Here is an 18,458-nt window from a genome sequence, read left to right on the forward strand (position 1 = left end):
TTTTATTTGGTTATGTAGGCAAGCAGCCCGGCCTTGAGTGCTGGTTCACTTGTTTTTCTCTCTCGGCTAACTTGGGTACATTTTCCCCTTCTCTCTCTCTCTCTCTCTCTCTCTCTCTCTCTCTCTTTCTCTTTCTCTCTCGCTCGCTCTCTCTCTCTCTCTCTTTTTTTTTTTTTTTTTTTGGTTTGTTAGTGGACATGAAGTCGGGCTGGACAGAGATGTGAAGTTTCTGATGTGTTCCTATAAGTCCAGCATCAGGCAGAACACTGCAAACATGCAGAACCAGCTCTGCTTAGTATCATTTTAAAATTTATGCATTTATTTATTTTTACAATAGAGGTCTCGCTGTGTGGTCCAGACTACTACTGCAAGCCATCCTCCTGCCTTAGCCTTCTGGGAAACTGGGACTGAAGGTGTCCCTGGTTTCCAGACACTTACTTGAGTCTGTAGCCAGTGTCCCTGTTTGAATTGACTATCTGAGTGGGTACTTGAGACTTAGAGACAAACATTGTAAGGAAAATCCCTTACTTTGTCTTCTTCTCTTTCTGTGTTTAGGAGCCGTCCTTTTCAAGGTCCATTTCTTTGACTCGACCTGGAAGTTCTACCTTTACAAGCGCACCTAACTCCATCTTGTCAAGAAGGCGGCCACCAGCAGAAGAGAAAAGAGCTCTCTGTAAGGCGCCTTCGGTGGCCTCCTCCTGGCAACCCTGGACACCTGTCCCCCAGGCTGAGGAAAAGCTGTTGTCAGCGGAGCATGCTCCAGAGGACTCTTTATTCATGCCTAACCCTGGGGAGAGCACAGCTACAGGGGTGCTGGCAAGTTCTCGAGTCAGGCACAGGTCGGAGCCCCAGCACCCCAAGGAGAAGCCATTTGTATTCAACCTTGATGATGAAAACATACGAACCTCTGATGTGTGATATGCAGTGCCCGTTGCGTGCAGGAGAGCCAGGGGCTGTGACTTATTTTCTCTGCCATGGTAGAGGACAGAGTCTAATGGCACTCACAGTGGAGGGGCTCATCTAGCTGGTTTTGGTTTTGCTATTATTGACACGGTTTATTTAACTGGGGAAAGCCACTGTGGGTTAGACCCACAGGCAGACTCCGTTACCTCTTGAATGTCCCCTTTCCCCAGGTTTGCCTAGTGAGGGTTTAGTTTTCATACTTCCTGTCTGGAGGAGGCTAGAGTCCAGTTTCACCCATAAGCTTTTCCCTCTTGTATTTCTTTTATAGTCTTGGTTTTGCACAGGATCTCAGGCTAAGAACTGCTTTCATCTACCCCTGTTTATTGGCTGAAGTCTGGGGATCAGGCAGATCGTTAGCATCCAGACTGACAGGCATCGGGTGAGACTCAGGTTATACAGTTCCAATTGGGATCCATCTGAGAGCGGTCATAAGAGTCTGGGGAGTGAAAGGTGAATTTTTGGGATATCTCCCCCAGGCAGTTCTTTCAGGACACCTCCCAGGGGAGCAGACAGGACCTCTTGTGAGTCATGAGGGCTAATTAAACTGCTATAACCACTTGTAGGAATCATGCCGTCCTCTTGATCCTCCATGACCCCAAATGACATAGAACTGAGTGACAGAGCCACCAGTCTATTTTCCGTGTCATGTCCTGAGGATATGCAGTTATCAGGGTCAAATGTTATGATTGCAGAGACCAGAACAGAGGCTTCCCTTGAAACTGAATTCCTGTCTCACAGCTCTTTTATAGCCAGTTGACTTTTGTGTAATGCTAAGTGCTTGTATACTGTACAGCCTGCTGGCCCACTTGCTCTTTGTTTTATTGCGCTGCCTGTTAAATGAAGTCATGCACACACCAGGTGGAACTCTAGCATCTGATAAGAGCCTATACACTCACTAGTGAAGAGACTTAAATGTGATTTTTTCCCCCAATACTTACATTTTTCATGGAATAGAAACTGGGAATAAAGAAATTGAATCAGAGGATGAATTGTTGGCTAGGAATTTCCTAGGTTCTAGAAGGGTTTAGAAGATTAGATTTCCACCCAAAATTTAGGGTATGGCTTTTCCATAGGGCAAGATACTATTTCCAGTGCCTTTGGGGTCATTTCTATCAGCCTTCAATGAACTGTGCTACCAGAAAATTATGGCCATTTCCTACAGGGAGAGAGGTATGGCTCATTCCTATCTGTGTAACTTTTATCTGCTAGGTAAATTAACCCTGTTTTTAATTAGAAATTTGTAGCTCTAAGAGACTAGGAGGCATTTTTTATTTAAGCTAGTTAGCACTCTGTGTCCATAGTTAATGCAAAAGCAAAAACAGGCATAAAGCTCTCCTGGGTGAGAGGAAGTATGCTCTTTCAAATGTGACTGTGACCCTGAATCTGGTGCCACACTGAAGACTCCTGGGCTCCGTGTGTGGGAACTGTCCCCCCATTTTGTCTGGCCTTGTGATTCTGATGAAAAGAAAACCAAACAAAAATCAATGGGCTTCTTTCTGTTCATGATCTTGTGTGTCTCCCATCCCCTAAAAAAAACTTTTGTGTGTTTTGGTTTTTCAGGGTTTGGGGATTATTTATTTAGGAGCGAATAAGGTTACAACCTACTTCAAAAGTCAGTGCCCTTTGTCTCTGGTTTCAGCTTAAAATCTTCCCCTAGAAAATTCTTTGGCTGCTCAACAGAATTGCTCAATGTGAAGATGAGGAACGAATGAAAAATAAATCAGGAACTCCTGAAGGGTCTTGAACATGCCCCGGCTCACGGAAATGAGGTCATCTTTTGGTGTTTAAATTGCAAAATCTGTCTGTCTCTCTCTTAGAAACTGTTGGCTTGGTTATTACTGCTGCATCAACGGGTCCTTACAGAAAGTCGAGAGGTTTCAGTACACACTCTGAGATCGTGTTAGATTAAACACAATGCGGTTTAGATTATGTAAACAAAGGAAAAGTACAGTTTCAGTGACCCTAACCAGCCCGTACATGAGACTTGCAAGTTAGAACATTGTTAATAGTGGTGTCCAGAAAATATAATTATCTTTGTGAAGCCTCAAAACATTTAAAGTCTCAATTCTTGTTTCAGAATTCCCCTTCTGTCTGTATTTAGGGCCAGTTTTACACACACACACACACACACACACACACACACACACCCTTTAAATTTGTTTTTTTGCTAGAGTCTTGCTACGGAGTCCAGGCTGGCTTTGAACTGATAATCCTCCTGCCTCAGCCTCCTGAGTGCTTGGATTACAAGTCTGTGCCACCATATCCAGCCTAGGACAGTATTTTAATGTGAGCCAAAAACGGAGCATAAACCTTTAGTTTTCAAGGTGTGATGGTGTGTGGGTTTGTGGTTAAGCATAGACTGTGGATAAATCCGAAGGGATTTCTGGCTTATAAAAGATATTGCATTTTCTGTGTGGAATAAAAGCAGTCTCTGGGGTTGGGTCCTTCTATAAAGCTTCGAAGGTATTGTTCTCTGTAGCTGAAGTATGCCCTATCCATTACTCTTAAATGGTTTGATGGACTTGCTTACTCGGGTTAGGTGATAATGGGGGGGGGGGGCGGTAGCGTGTGTTTTTCATTCTCCAAACCACACCGAGGATATGGGAGACCGCAAACTGAAGTGGCACCTCTGGTCAAAGTGGCAGAGTGACAGCTCTGCTTCCAAGTAGAAGGCTGCCCTCCGGGAAGATTTAAGGTCCATCGTCCTGGTTTACTGGAAGCAAACTGGTTTGGTTTGGTTTTCCCCTTTCTACACAGGACTAATATGGCCCTCTGAGTAAGCAGTGGGCTGGTAATTGAGCGGTGGGCTTAATACTTGTTTTCAGTGTCAACCAAATAAACAGCTATCTGGTAGCAGACAGCAGCGTTTTTGAAATTAGGCTTCCCATGTCGCCTGTTTAACCCCCCCCCCCCGCCCCCCAATCTGTTTTCCTCAGTCCCTCATTCTCTCTGTGTGTTATTGCCTGCCTGAGTCAATTATAGTCACTTATACCAGGTAGGCGTTGAATCAAGTGAATATTTGGCAAAAACACACAGTGTGACCGCTGGGCCCTCTGTTTATGAAGGTGTGGCATGCCCCGTTTGAGCCGTGAAACACCTCCTGCAAGCACTGAGCTTAGTGCATGGAAACTCCAGCTTCTTACGTTGTGTGAGCTCCTAATTGGTATGTAGCAAAACGTCATTTTCTAAAAACTGGTTGGTTGCTTGTTTTGTAATAAAAACATGTGAAATAGGAAATCTGGTTGTGTGTTTTCCTGGTCAGATCTCGTGGCCGTGGGTGGGTGGTCACGTTTCTCCTTGCCCCAAGACTGGTTTTTGAGTGGACCCCTCCCTTCATGGCTTTGGGGTGGATGGCCCTTGTCCTGGGATGGCATGGGTGGTGGGTGATATATGGGTGTGCGTGTGTGTGTGTGTGTGTGTGTGTGTGTGTGTAGGTAGAAGTGAGCCAGACTCTGACCTTTATAAAGTCCGAAGGCTGGCTGAGGCAGCATCCAGGCCAGGAAAAACAGTCGAATCGACGAGGTCAGGGAGCAAGATGAGCTTCCAGCGGTTGTGGGCTGTGCGAACACAGTTTCTCCTGCTATGGTTGCTGCTACCAGCCGTGCCTGTTCTGTGGGTCGAGGCCAGGAGGTCCAGAGACTCGCTGCCCTGTCCCGATGCCTGCGATCCCACGCGCTGCCCGCCTCTGCCTACCTGCTCGGCCGGCTTGGCGCCGGTTCCCGATCGCTGCGGCTGCTGCCGAGTGTGCGCCGCGGCCGAGGGCCAGGAGTGTGGCGGGGCGCGGGGCCGGCCGTGCGCCCCAAGGCTGCGCTGCGGCGCCCCGTTTTCCCGGGATCCCTCGGGGGGCGCGTGGCTGGGCACCTGCGGCTGCGCGGAGGGTGCGGAGGATGCGGTAGTGTGCGGCAGCGATGGGCGCACCTACCCCAGCCTATGTGCGCTACGCAAGGAGAACCGAGCCGCTCGCCAGAGGGGCGCGCTCCCTGCCGTGCCAGTGCAGAAGGGTGAATGCGGGGAAGCAGGTGAGTGGGGCGCGGGCGAATCTCCTGACACTTCTCTTACTTTTCAGAGGGAGAAGTGAGTGCTCTAACTTCGCTCGCTCGCGAATTCAGTGGGCCTTCCTTCGCCATCTCTAGGGATTCAACCTGTTGTGGTTGCTCCTGGTGTTCTTGCCTGGTTAAAGCTGGTCTCTTTACTGGCTGCCACGGGGCTTCCCTTTCTCCTTTTCTTCCCTCTGGTAGGACAGGGAGGGTCCTTTCATCTCCTGGTCTGGAGAACCTTCAGAGAAAGAGGGATGGGGAGATGCTGGGGAATTTTGAGATGCGACACCTGCATCCAGGGACGCACTCACCGTGGACCGTTTATTCACAGGGACTACAAGAGCAGGGCGGCTCCGGAGAAAGTACAACTTCATCGCCGCAGTGGTGGAGAAGGTGGCGCCATCTGTGGTCCACTTGCAGCTGTTCCGCAGGTAAAGGTCCCATCTAGGGCCAACTACCTCACCTGCTGGCTGCCGGATTTCTGACCATTAAAACCGCTGTAAGGAAACACAGATTCAAAGAGTTGGCTGGGGTGTAGGTGGGCGGTAGAATTCCGCGAAGCGTGCAGGAGACCTGACTTGCTAAGAGTTATTTCGCAAAGAGCCAAGCAAGCGTAAGGATTCTGGCTTCTAAATTGAAGCTACAGCAGTGCATATTGGTGGCTGGTGTTTCTTTCTCCCCGGTATCCCACAAGCAAAACTAAAGGCTGATTGTAGGAGCTAATAGTGAGCATTTGGTGGGCTTGTTTAGCCTTAGCACTCTCTTGCATGCAAGGAAACCCAAATGGAGAGCAAACTTTGTTCTGAGTCACAACGCCAGTTGGTAGTGGGAACTAAGATGCTGTGGCAGTAGTGTGAGCACAGGGTTAGCACCAGGTTTGGCCTATTCGCTGCAGATGACAGACACACAGGTTCCCACACTGATCTAAAGGAGGAAACAGCACCCTGGACCCGGCAGAGTCAATGCATGAGAAAACTGGAAATGTAGCTGATAAACATGAGGCTTCCTGGGACTCACACACAAAGGCTGGATTCCCTGATTTCCCTCCCTTCTGCTTACACTACTGTCTTGTTCCGGAACAGATCACCTCTCACCAACCAGGAAATCCCTTCCTCCAGCGGCTCTGGGTTCATAGTGTCTGAGGATGGGCTCATTGTCACCAATGCCCATGTCCTCACCAACCAGCAGAAGATCCAGGTAGAGCTCCAGAGCGGGGCCCGGTATGAAGCCACCGTCAAAGACATCGACCATAAACTGGACCTTGCACTGATTAAGATCGAGCCAAATGTGAGTACCTGAGAGAGTTGCTGAGTCAGAGCCTTCACATGTGAGGATTTCACAGTTCTTGCTGGAATCCTTTTGTACTTCTCACCGTGCCTTTTCTTTGTATGTAGAGTATATGCCCGCACCCTACCCCCAGTATCCCAGCCAGCGGCGGCGGCTGCTGCTGCTTCTCCTCCTTCTCCTTTTCCCTCTTCTTTTCCTCTCCCTCTCCCTCTCCCTCTCCCTCTCCCTCTTCTTCTCCTTCTCCTTCCCCTTCCTCTCTTCTTGTCTTCTTCTTGTTCTTCCTCTGTTCTTCTTTCACCTCTCTTCTTGTTGTTCTTGTTCTCCTTCTCCCCCTCCTCTCATTGTTGTTGTTGTTCTCCTTCTCTTTCTCTTCCTCCCATCTCCTCCTCCTCTCCCCCTCCTCCTAATCCTCCTCCTCCTTCTTCTCCTTCTTCTTCGAGACCACAGTGATGAGTGATGTGGAAGTTAAAATCTAGAGTATCACTGACCCTCACATCCCCTCAAACACCTCCCTCCCCACTTCTGCCCTTACCTGCTGTGATTCCAAGCTCTCCTCAGTAAAAGAAGAACGAACGTACTCCCTGAAGCTGCAGTGGTACAGACTCCAGGTTCTCTTCCCATAGCTTCTCCCACTTTCCTCTGGCCCCTATCCCTGGGCATGTATAGGAGAGCCCAGAGTGAGGAGAGGGATGGAAGGAAAAGCTTATCCTCATGAAAAGGGATGGCATACAGCATTGTAAAGTCAGGGCTCCTCTACTTGGGTTACCAACAGGACTCGGTATACAGTAGTGGTTCTCGAACTGTAGGTCACAACCTCTTTTGGCCAAACAACCCCAAAAGGGTTCCATATCGGATATCCTGCATATCAATCAGATATTTACATTATGATTCATAACTAGCAAAATTACAGCTATGAAGTAGTAATGAAAATAACTTTATGGTTGTGGGTCACCACAATGTGAGGAACTGTATTAAGGGGTTGCAGCATTAGGAGGGTTAAGAACCACTAGTTTAGAGGAAGGGACACAGCTCCTCCTAGTCCCCGCGGAAAGAGACCCTGCAGCCTCATACTCCTGCCTTTGGGAACAATGCTTCATTGTTTGCCCTTCTGGCATAGGTTACAGGGTCCGGCTGGACCACATCATCCTCTGACCACGGCTGCCCTGCAATGGGGCTGATGTGTTGCAGGGTGTTCTCCTTGAACTGCAGGGACAAACGCTCTAGCCTCCCTCTCACTCCGTTCTTGATGTTCGTGTACTTTCCCTTGCGGGCCTGTACCAGGACAGTGGAGCCACAGCTCACACAACTCTGAGACCGAGTTGCAGCGCTTCAAAGCAGCTGAACACTTTTCCAAAGAGAATGCCCAGGAGCCCCTGCCATCAGCCTGGGCGCAACCCAGCCTTATCCTTGCCTGCTTTAGCAGCTTGGCAGGGTGTCCCAGGTCTTTCTGCGGGGCTTCTATGTCCTGGGACTCTTGGAGGGCTCGTTTTCTACTTCACTTCCTCAACCTTTGAGGCACCTGGGTGGGCAGCTAAAGGCTCAGGGGAGATCCTCTCCAAGTTGCTTTCCACTCTGGCTCCTACCTGGCTCTCAGGCTTCAAGGTCTTGTGGCTTATTCTGCCCAAAAGGCCTACTCTAAACTGAGGTCTACAGGTCACAGAACTCCTGCCCTGGTGGGAATGGGGAGATCTTTTACACGTCGAGTACTTGTGACCCCTAGCTTGATTCCAGGCTCATCCATAGGGCTCTGTAAGTGTAGTCAGGTCCAAGGGTCCACCTAGCTCGACTCCAGGCTTTTTGACAAGTCACTGCCACCAGACAGCAGGAATGAGAAGTCTGAAGCCAAGGTGTTCAACCATGGTGAACAGGAAACTCAAATGGGAAGAGGCCTGGCCAAGGGAGTCACTCCCTCTTCACGTTTTTGCTTTGTTTCTGGTCACCCATCAATCTATCCTCAACAATCTCCATTAATTGTCTAGCATTGCTGCTCCCCACTTTCCTCGTTTTCCATCCTATGATTTATTCTTCAACAGATGTACCTTTTGGCTAAATCATTTGCAATGTGCTCAACCCTGCTAAGAACATTTTTTTTTAAGAGTTAAAAAAAAAAATTAATGTATATGAGTACACTGTAGCAGTGTAGCCAGAAGAGGGCATCAGATCCCATTACAGATAGCTGTGAGTCACCATGTTGTTGAGTCACCATGTGGTTGCTGGGAATTGAACTCAGGACCTCTGGAAGAGCAGTTTTAGCCACTGAGCCATCTCTCCAGCCCCTGCTAAGAACATTTGAGCTCCTTGCTGTAGACGCATGGTCTGCACCTGGGGCTCGTTAAAAATCCCGGATCCCGGACCCACCCAGATCTACCAGAGCCTGCATTCTGATAAGCCCCTAGAAGTTTTGTGAACACAGTCCAGCTTGAGAAGTGCTATTCTGGGTGATCTCCATCCTGTTCGTGACTCAGACAAGAAATGTTTGAGCAGAGATAGAGCTAAGTGAATCTCTAGTGCCGGCCATTTCATGATCACTTATAATAGTTTCCACACCACTTCAGTTTATATTATATTTTATTTTTAATTATGTGTATGTGTTTGTGCAAGTGAGTGTTAAGTGCCCATGGAGGCCCGAAGAGGAAGTTGTATTCCCTGGAGCTGGAGTTAGAGGTGGTTGTGGACTGCCCAATAGAGGTACAGGGACCAAATGTGGATTCTCTGGAAGAGCAACACATGCTCTTAACCTGTAAGTCAGCGGTTCTCAACCTTTCTAATGCTGCGACCCTTTAATACAGTTCCAAATGTTGTGGTGACCCCCAACCATAAAATCACTTCATTGCTACTTCAGGACTATAATCTCTCACTATGGTGTTATAACTTGTAATGTAAATGTCTGATATGTAAGATATCTGATATGTGACTCCTTTGGGGATGTAATGCACAGGTTTTGAGCCACTGTTCTAAGCCATCTCCCTGGAAGCTAGAAGCACAAATTTCAATCTTAGAGACGATCTTGATTATCTTAACAAAGGGAGAGTTTGGTGGGACCTGCATCTGAGGAAGAAGGAAAGCAAGGACCTCTGTGTGTGTGTGTGTGTGTGTGTGTGTGTTGGTTCAGGCCAGCATCACTGTCAGCAGATATTGCTTGACTGTATTCTTACATTGCCATCTTTCTCTTCTTTGCTCCTCTCGGGCATGCACAGACTGAGCTTCCAGTACTGCTGCTGGGCCGATCCTCTGACCTCCGGGCTGGAGAGTTTGTGGTAGCTTTGGGCAGCCCATTTTCTCTGCAGAACACTGTGACTGCAGGGATTGTCAGCACCACACAGAGAGGTGGCAGAGAGCTGGGACTGAAGAATTCAGACATAGACTATATCCAGACGGATGCCATCATTAATGTAAGTCACTCTGGGAGTCTGTTCACAGCCTAGAAGATATTGCCAGGATGTAGCAAGAAAGCTTTAGAGTCATCTCTTTTCCTTTGGGTTTTTTGAGGACTCTCAGAAGTCAACCCTAAGGCAGGGGTATAGTTGGATGCTCTGTGTTTGATATAACCAGCACCATGCTCAGGGCTTAATGCAGAGGTCGCTGCTGCAATACAGTGCGGGGTCCTTTTGCTTCGCCCTGTACCCACCCCAACTTTAGGATTAGGAAGGTAAGGGGAATATTTTTGCCTGCCTCGGAGAAGCAGGCTGCTCTGGTGAAACTCATTAGGAACTATGTATAAGTGATGTAGAGGAATGTATCTATTTGCTAACTGATGGCTCTTGTCAATTTGCCTTTAGCACGGAAATTCTGGGGGTCCGTTGGTGAACTTGGTAAGTGGCTGTTTTCCTTGCTACTTTGAATTTCTTCCTAACTTTAAAGTGTTTTAACACCTGCAAATGTAGACTTGGGTGACAGTCTCTAGAGAGATTAAGGAATGATGTCTTTTATTATGGGGTCTCTAGGAAATAGCTAAGGAATATTTTAGAGCCCGAGAAGGGTTTGTCCATCTGGTTAGCTGGAGACTGGCAGGCACCCAAGCAAATCCTATCCAGCCAATCACAAGCCATCCCTGCTATATGCTGTCTGACTGCCCCCCCCACCCCCACCCTGCAACCAGAAGCCCAACTCTGCTATGTTGTGTACGTCCTTGAGAGCCCCTTGCTTTTGCATATGAGTGATCCCTCATCAATACACACTGATTATATAACTCTGGAATTTTAGTCTTCAGCCTGCTCAGAGATGACAGAAAAGCCATAACCAGAACCCGTGGTTCTGCTGAGTGCATTAGTGTTCATTTAACCATTCCCTCTACTGGTGATGCTGTTCTCTTACATGAGGATACATGTAGGATACATGTAGGAGCACAGTACTCTCAGGCTTGGGCTTCTGAAAAGCCCTTGAGCCTTTACTTCCTTTTCAAATATAACCCCAGTCCCCAATATTCCTGGGATGGAACCTAGGGCCCTGTACATGCTGGGCAAGCACTCTGGCATTGAACTGCAGCATCACCAACAGAATGATTCCTGTCTGCACTATATAAATTTGTGTGTGTGTGTCTCTCTCTCTCTCTGTGTGTGTGTGTGTGTGTGTGTGTAGAGCAGACCTGGGATATAGAATTTCAGACCACACTCCAGAATTTCTAAGTTACCATCTGTATTTAAATATGACCAGAAATATTTTTTCTATTGTTCTTGTTGCCTAACAATGTCTAAGGAATGGTGAAGGGCACACGCAGGAGAGTGTTTTCTACTTTACAGCACTAGCTTAGCTGACTGTGGTTCATGAAGGTCAACTGGTTTTGATGAACAGTTCTACTCAAGTATGGCGGACTAGCAATGATCTAACAGCTTCTATCTTTTCCATGTTCATTTTTAGCTTCTTTTAAGTAATAAAGAGGCAAATGCTTCTTGTGGGGGGGTTAATTAATTAATTATGGGTTTTTTTTTGAGACAGAGCCCTATTTGATTGGAAGTCAATATGTAGTTGAGGATGACCTTCAACTCCTAATCTTCCTTCCTCTATGTATCAAGTGCTAGGATTTTAGGGTGTGTGTTCGTGTGCCACTTTGGTATCCTGTGTTTCTTATTTATATCAAAATGTAAACTATAGCTCACCTTTAAAAATTAATGTAATTTACTATAATAAAATGAGCTAGAGATTAAAACTGTCATGGGATCCACTTAAATCCAATATAAATCTGTAAAAATAACTCAAACACCAGGTCAATGCGGAAGACAAAAGTGTATGGTAATTAAGCTGTCTTCCAATTGACCAGGGCTGCAGAACAGACTCGGGAGCTGAACTATGACCCTGAAGAGGCATTGTAGAGCACATTTAAAGGATGAACCATAAAGAGAGGGGGAGCTGGGTGGGCTGTAGCATTGTCCAACTATATCTGGACAAGGGGTTGAGCAAGGGAGTTTCCATCAATGAGGATAGGAGGTGGTTCCTGGGCCTGGGAACATGAACTTAGTTTGACCCTGCTAAGCAAGATGGAGTAGTTGTCCTTGAGATGTCTGGACTCAGACAACTGTCTCCTTAAAAGTTGTCTCTGAGATGTCTGGACTCAGATAAGGGTTTCCTTACAACGGACACAGTTCAGCTACTTGGAAGTCTCCAGCTCCCCGAGGGCCTGGGACCATGCAGTCTGAAAAGGAAATGGTGTTACGTAGAATACGTTTCTTTTGCTTGTTCCCATTTGACTTTTTGAGCATGAAGAAAGTGTAACTTGTGTATCTATAAAGCACCACTCCCTTCCCTGGCCACTCTAACTGCCCTGGAAGAGGACATGTGCTACTCCCTAATGAAGACGTGGGTCTCCTTTTACCCCTCCTGTTTTGACCCTATTCTCCTCTGCTTGTCCCTGTGTTGCATGGTTCAGTCTGTAGGGCACCATGATGTAACAGCAAGTTTCCTCTTCCTAGGATGGCGATGTGATTGGTATAAACACTCTGAAGGTGACTGCAGGGATCTCTTTTGCGATCCCCTCTGATCGGATCAGACAGTTCCTGGAAGACTATCACGAGCGCCAGTTGAAAGGTGAAGGGGTTGGGAGGATTCAGCCCTTTTTCATGGACGTTCTCACCGTTTAGAGCATGGCTTTTTTACGGTGTCGAGTAACTGGCTCTCAGATCTGTAACAGGGGGTTGGGTGGCCATATCGGGGCACGTATCACAAAACTCAATCTGAGAGATACGCAGAAATGCTTGTGTTGTACAGCTTAGAAATGAACCCATTGGCTGAAGATGTATCTGTGTGGACCACATCATGTACTCTGAAGCAGATGGCATACAAGACCACTGTACTAACGAGAGATCCTAGGCGGTCTCTCAAGCTGTGCCAAATGGACAAGAGCTCTGCTGGGAGTTATACAGCATGCTTTCCCTTTACAGGAAAGGCTCCCTTGCAGAAGAAATACCTGGGTCTTCGAATGCTGCCTCTCACTCTGAAGTAAGCCTTGGGTCTCAGAGGTGCAAGCCATCACTTGACAGTCTTTGGGGACCCTTGTGACCACCGGTTCTGTTTGTTGCAGGGCTGTGTTTCCCTCTGCCTGTACCAGAGTCTTTCATTCTGGTTGTACAGAGATGCAAAGCCTTGACTACGGTTGTGGGGCGTGGGGGTGGGGCCAGACAGCATACAACAAGGATGGCTTGTGATTGGCTGGATGGGATTTGCTTGGGTGCCTGCCAGTCTCCAGCTAACCAGATGGGGAAGAGATAGGCTCTGTGCCTCCTAGGGGAAATCTTTTTCCAGGCCTCAGGGGAACACTATGTTTGCTAACCTTCAAACTGTTCCCAGCCTCCTTCAGGAAATGAAGAGGCAAGATCCAGAGTTCCCTGATGTGAGTTCTGGAGTTTTTGTATATGAAGTGATTCAGGGATCGGCCGCTGCAAGGTAAGTGAAGACCTGGCCTTTGCCCAGCCCTCCTGTGTTGTGTCTAGGCATGCACCCATGCTAAGCTCTGAGCACCAGTGTCTTGAGTGAGTACCAGTGTCTTGCTTGGGATCTATCCGCACTGTACACCGAGTTCCTGAAAGCCGGCCAGTATGACTCAGTAACTCATCTTAAAATTTTATGTGATTTAAATGGAGAAAAATGAAAACACTGTGGAAAACATTTCCCTTTTTGTTTTCAGAAGGATTACATGTTATGTTAATTACTGCATTGGATAAGATATCAGAGCATAGTGATGGATTGGGCATGTGCTCTGTGGATTTTATAGGAAAGTGCAAAAATATTTTTCAACATTTCCAAGTATTTATTCTGTGTTAAAACTGACAGAATTTTAGATGTATTGCATTAAATCAGATGCACAATTAAAGATAATTTTAACCTAATTTTTTTTTAAAAAGGTGACTACTCTAAATTTAAAGCGACCCATGCAGCTTGTATTACATCTGCATTTGTAGTGAACAGTTGTGTTGCATCTGCATATGTATTGGACAGTACTGATGGGGCCTCAGGGTCATAGCCTAAGTTAAAGTTAATTTTGCTAGGAATTAACAAATTAAACCCCTCTCCTCTTTTCCAAGTGAGCTAAGCTGTACACTAGCCCCTGAACATACTCCTTCAATATTAGTATTTATTACTTAATAACTAACTTTTATGTTATTATTAATGACTTATGTATTAATTATATATTTGACATATGTTTTCATGTATATGCATATGCATGTGTGTATATGCATGTATGTGCATGCGTGTGTGTATGTGACAGAGGTAGATACAGAGTGCCTTCTTTACTCACTCCCCTCCTTATGTTTGAAGCAGGGTTTCTCACTGAATCTCAAGCTTGTCAATTAGGCAATACTGGCTCTCTCCAGAGTGCCAGGGATCAGCCTGTCTTTGCCTCCCCAGGGCTGGGACACCGGCATATGCCTTACATCCAACTTTTTAAAAAATATGTGTGCTGGGGACCCAAACTGACCTCGAGCTTGCATGACAAGAATTTTTCCCTTTGAATTTACTGTGAATTTTTGCGGCATGGCCTCACTGTGTAGCCCAAGCTAGCCTGAAACTCCTAATCCTCTTACTTCTGTCTCATGAGTGCTAAGGGATTATGGTCATGGGCCACAATGCCCCCATTATTCAGTTATTGATAACTATTAACTAATGACATATACTTAAATGATTTGAACAGTTCAGTCATTTTCAGTCAATAAGAATGGGAAGGATTCTGCGTGTCAGAAGTCTTAGCGCACAGTAGGGCTGAGGTGTGAATGGCATTGTGAACTGTGGCTCACACCTGTGTCACTAGATCAAGGGCTGGCACAGCTCTGTGGAAGGTTTAGCAGCTGATCTCAGCTTTGCTTCAGAATGTTTGCTATCAGGGAGAGGCAGCTTTTTCCGCAAACGCTATTCTCCTGGGCTCTGCCCTTTCTTCTTATTGCTCACTGTGTTTTTTTTCAAGAGCTCAGCGATCTGTTTAGCAGTTGGCAACTCTTGTAGACTTGGAAGAAATCACAGGTGCTGGTGAGTTAGCATTAGCTAAGTGTCAGGCCTCCTGCTCCTGAAAAGGACATGCCATACGGTTTTCTAGACTCTCCGGATCCCTACCCTGCCCTGCGCCTCCCGTAACTCTTTATTTTAACTTTTGATCCAAAGCCAAAGAGCTCAGCTCCACAAGTTGTTCTCAAAGTGTGGCATGCTGTAGCAGTAGCCAATCAGAAAGGCAGGCTGGAGCCCCACCCCTGAATTGGTCTCCTCCTGGCTGACTCCCCTCTATGTCTCTCTGTCTCAGTGCTGGTCTTGAACTCTGCAGTCTCCTGTTTCCACTTTCCAAGCGCTGGGGTTAGGTGTGCGCTATGGCAGATAAATCTTCCTTCCCCCATCTCCTGCTTTTCTTCCTCCACTCTTTCTTCTCTCCTTCTCTCTCCACCTTCCCTTAACTCTATTTCTTGCTTTCTGGGGTTCAGACCCAGGGCCTTGTGTGTGCTAAACACCTATCCTAGAACTAGGCTACATCTCTAGGAGTCTTCATGTTTAGCAGGATTCCCAGGTAGGTTACACGCACGCAGAAGCGAGATTTACTGCTGTAAGCCTCCAAGAGCCCAACATCCACCCTTGTTGGCTTTCACCCATTTGATTTAATAACCACTAATAATTACAGTAACAGCAGCTGGCACTTAGGGAACATTTATTATATCCTGGGCACCAAAGTGTTTTTACAGAGTCGTTTGAGGAGTCTTATGTCATAGTCCTTGCTTTTCCGGGGAAGCAGCTGTGCTGAGCTCCATTGAGGTCAGAGAGATGCACCCTGGCCAGAAGAGGGATTCTCAGCATTGAATCCTGCTTTACTTGAAAGTTGTGAGATACGGGCAAAGACCACTTATTCTGTGTGAGCCTGCTTCCTCATATTTGGTGCACAGTAGGCCCCAGGCTCCAGTACAGCTTCTTTCTTGTTCTGTTTCCCTGGTCTTGATTGCTGAGTTGTCGTCTTTCTCCACACAGAGTCCACTGAGTCACCGCCCGCTACGGTCATTGTTCCTAAGGCTTTCTCACATTCAGCTTTATCCTTCCTTCTTTCCATGCATTTTCCCCACTGCATTACCTTTCCATCCAACCCCACCTTTGGTGCTGGCCACTGAACTAGAGACCAGGTATATGCTAAACATACCCTCTACCACTTAGCTCTATCCCTGGCCCTTCACATTCTTCAAACTCCACTTATCTTGGGAATCCACTCTCACTGTCATTTTTTTCTTCTTGAGCTCCCCATTTTCCTTAAATAGCATCTCCTGGATTATTTAATTTGACACCCCTCTTTTAGCCAATTCTTCCCTTTATACAATCACCCAGCCTGTCTGTGTTTATTGCTCTTTGCTTTTGGAACTGGATCTAGAACAGCAGTTCCCAACCTGTGAGTTGCAAACCCCTTGTGTGTGTGTGTGCAAATGACCTTTCACAGGGTCTCCTAAGACCAGTGGAAAACACAGATATTTACATTATGACTCATAACTAGCAAGATTGCAGTTATGAAGTAGCAACAAAAATAATTTTATGTTTGGTGTCACCACATCATGAGGAACTGTATGAAAGGGACGCAGCATTAGAACGGTTTGAGAACCACTGATCTAGAATATATAATATATTCTATTCGAGGTCAGTGTGTTGAAGACTGACTAGAACTATAGTCTCGAGTCACAGCTGTAAACATCTGGACTTGGAAGCTTGAGTGGCTTTTGCTTTACTGGGACTGTAACATCTGGGACACACAGCAGTTCCAGGAACTATGGGATGGGCTGTCCAGTCAGACTCATCGGAGCACAGCTTCCTGGGGAAAACATTGGGCTTGGCAGTATTGCTGGTGAGTCTAGTCATGTTGGAGGCTAACACCAGCCAGAGATGAAGAGAAATTAAATGTTACAGTGTCCATTCCAAATAAAACCCAATGCCTGAGAGGACTCGGCTTCTTCTGGACAGGAATATTATTGCAAACACAGGATCACTGTCCTCCAGCTGGCTTCACAGTACCTCCTCCAACGGTCCTTGCAGCTAGGAGGGTCAAGGCTGGAGCTTCCTTCTTGGTTTAGCAAAATAGTAGGGCAGTGTGTGTATGGGAAGGAATCAGACAGACAGACAGATACCAAATGGGGATGACTAGAACTCTTCTTGTTTTTTGTAGTGTAGCCCTGGCTGTCCTGGAGCTCACTCTGTAGCCCAGGCTGCCCTAGAACTCAGAGACTCACCTGCCTCTGCCTCCCGAATGCTGGGATTAAAGGCCTGCAGCACCGTTCCTCGCTTCATCATCTTTTCTTTCTCTTTCTCAGCTCGGGGTTGAGAGACCATGATGTAATTGTCAGCATAAACGGGCAACCTGTCACCACCACAACTGATGTCATTGAAGCTGTTAAGGACAATGACTTTCTCTCCATCATTGTGCTTCGAGGAAGTCAAACCTTGTTTCTGACAGTCACACCTGAAATAATCAATTAAGTATCTTACTTTGAGAAACTGGCTAGCAAAACCAGTTATATTACCTGGTTTTGTATCGAAGAAGTGCCAGAGATGGCAGGGTCTTCTGGAGATCAAGAAAAATGGACGCTTTAAATGCAGAAGTTCATGTTTGTGTGCACACATCAACACACACACACACACACACACACACACACGCACACACGGATCCTGAGGTTGAGAGTGCTCTTCCGCTGCAAAAACCTTCCGAACTCAAGTGGAAACAGCTATGGTGATCTGATAAAACTTGGTGACAGTAAGAACTGGAGAGCAGGCAGTTCCTAACTAAATCTTGATAGGACACTTTAGTTAGCTCCTATACAGCCACAAACTGGTATGTCACGCACACGTACACATAATTACCTACCAAATATTAAGAACCTGAATCTGGAGTAAAGAGGCAGTCACATTTTAAATAATACCCCTTTGTATACTGAATTTCCCAGGTTATATCCACTTTGGGCCAGGGTTTGTGGATAGAAAGGTCATCACCTATAAGACATCTTGGAGCTGATGACATCATACTACCACACAGGAGTGTGACCATTTTGAAGGTAGAAACAATTTCGGACCTTTAGAGTTTCTGAGAATGTCTTCTATTTCTATTAAAATAATTTTTCGAACCGTTTACAGACTTTTTACTTAGGTTCTTTCTTTTAAAGAAGCTTATAAACACTTGGAGAGTTTACATAGTAAGCAGTGGTCGGGCCTGCTAATGGCTTAAGTAGTTTATTTTGGGGAAGATTTTAATTGTAGTTTTCTGTCTTCCAGACTTGAGATGGTGCTGGGGATCAAACTAGGGACTAGTGCAAATTAGGCAAGGCTCACCATTGAGTCTTCCAGATTTATTTATTTTTTTTAAATATGGTGTCACTGGGACTCCTTAAAGCCTACATGAAGCATAAGGTGTGTATTTTCAAGGAGGTGTAGTTTCTTCACGATTAATCGAAAAAGACTGCCTACGTGTATAGAACTTATGAGTTGAGGTTTCCAATCGCTATTGTTGTAAGCAGAGTTGAGTTGTTATGGCTTTTAAAAGTGTTTACAGTCGTCATCTCTGGTAACACGAGAACAGTTCTAACCGGGGGTGCTGAGGCAGAGACCTTTAAGAAGGGTTCTACAACGTGTTGTGTTTCCAGGTCTTACTGTACCGGATCTGTCAGTCTTTCTGTCAGTTACTGTGGGGATGAACGTGGAGTAGGTCTACCCTGTCTCTAGAACCTGTGGCTAACCGAA

The 18,458-nt window shown here is 46.5% G+C and overlaps 2 protein-coding genes across 4 annotated transcripts in view; both read left to right on the forward strand.

Annotated features, from left to right (window-relative positions):
* Window positions 1-4,194, forward strand: part of Plekha2 (pleckstrin homology domain containing A2) — a 66,594-nt gene extending 62,400 nt beyond the window's left edge. For all 3 annotated transcript variants that reach the window (XM_085844062.1, XM_021170743.3, XM_021170742.3), the window contains exon 12: window positions 556-4,194. In XM_085844062.1, the coding sequence (XP_085700188.1) occupies window positions 556-918 (363 nt within the window). In that variant the 3' untranslated portion in view covers window positions 919-4,194. The remainder of the gene's footprint in view (window positions 1-555) is intronic.
* Window positions 4,195-4,286: 92 nt separating this feature from the next.
* Window positions 4,287-17,850, forward strand: Htra4 (HtrA serine peptidase 4). Its single transcript, XM_021170638.3, has 9 exons — window positions 4,287-4,982; window positions 5,332-5,431; window positions 6,083-6,287; window positions 9,485-9,679; window positions 10,067-10,099; window positions 12,194-12,308; window positions 12,662-12,719; window positions 13,068-13,163; window positions 17,039-17,850. The coding sequence occupies exons 1-9, from the start codon at window positions 4,331-4,333 to the stop codon at window positions 17,202-17,204; spliced, it is 1,620 nt and encodes a 539-aa protein (XP_021026297.2). The 5' UTR covers window positions 4,287-4,330; the 3' UTR covers window positions 17,205-17,850.
* Window positions 17,851-18,458: the final 608 nt, after the last annotated feature.

This window comes from Mus caroli, unplaced genomic scaffold, assembly GCF_978045245.1.
Source record: "Mus caroli unplaced genomic scaffold, Mus_caroli_1 scaffold_10, whole genome shotgun sequence".
Classification (NCBI taxonomy): Eukaryota; Metazoa; Chordata; class Mammalia; order Rodentia; family Muridae; genus Mus; species Mus caroli.

What these genes read in the sequence shown, in the direction of transcription:
- Htra4 (XM_021170638.3), top strand. Translation starts at nt 4,331, where the DNA reads ATGGCATGGGTGGTGGGTGATATATGGGTGTGCGTGTGTGTGTGTGTG. An exon ending in GGGTGAATGCGGGGAAGCAG is followed by an intron (nt 4,983 to 5,331) that starts GTGAGTGGGGCG and finishes GTTTATTCACAG; the next exon opens with GGACTACAAGAGCAGGGCGG. An exon ending in GGGGTCCGTTGGTGAACTTG is followed by an intron (nt 10,100 to 12,193) that starts GTAAGTGGCTGT and finishes TCCTCTTCCTAG; the next exon opens with GATGGCGATGTGATTGGTAT.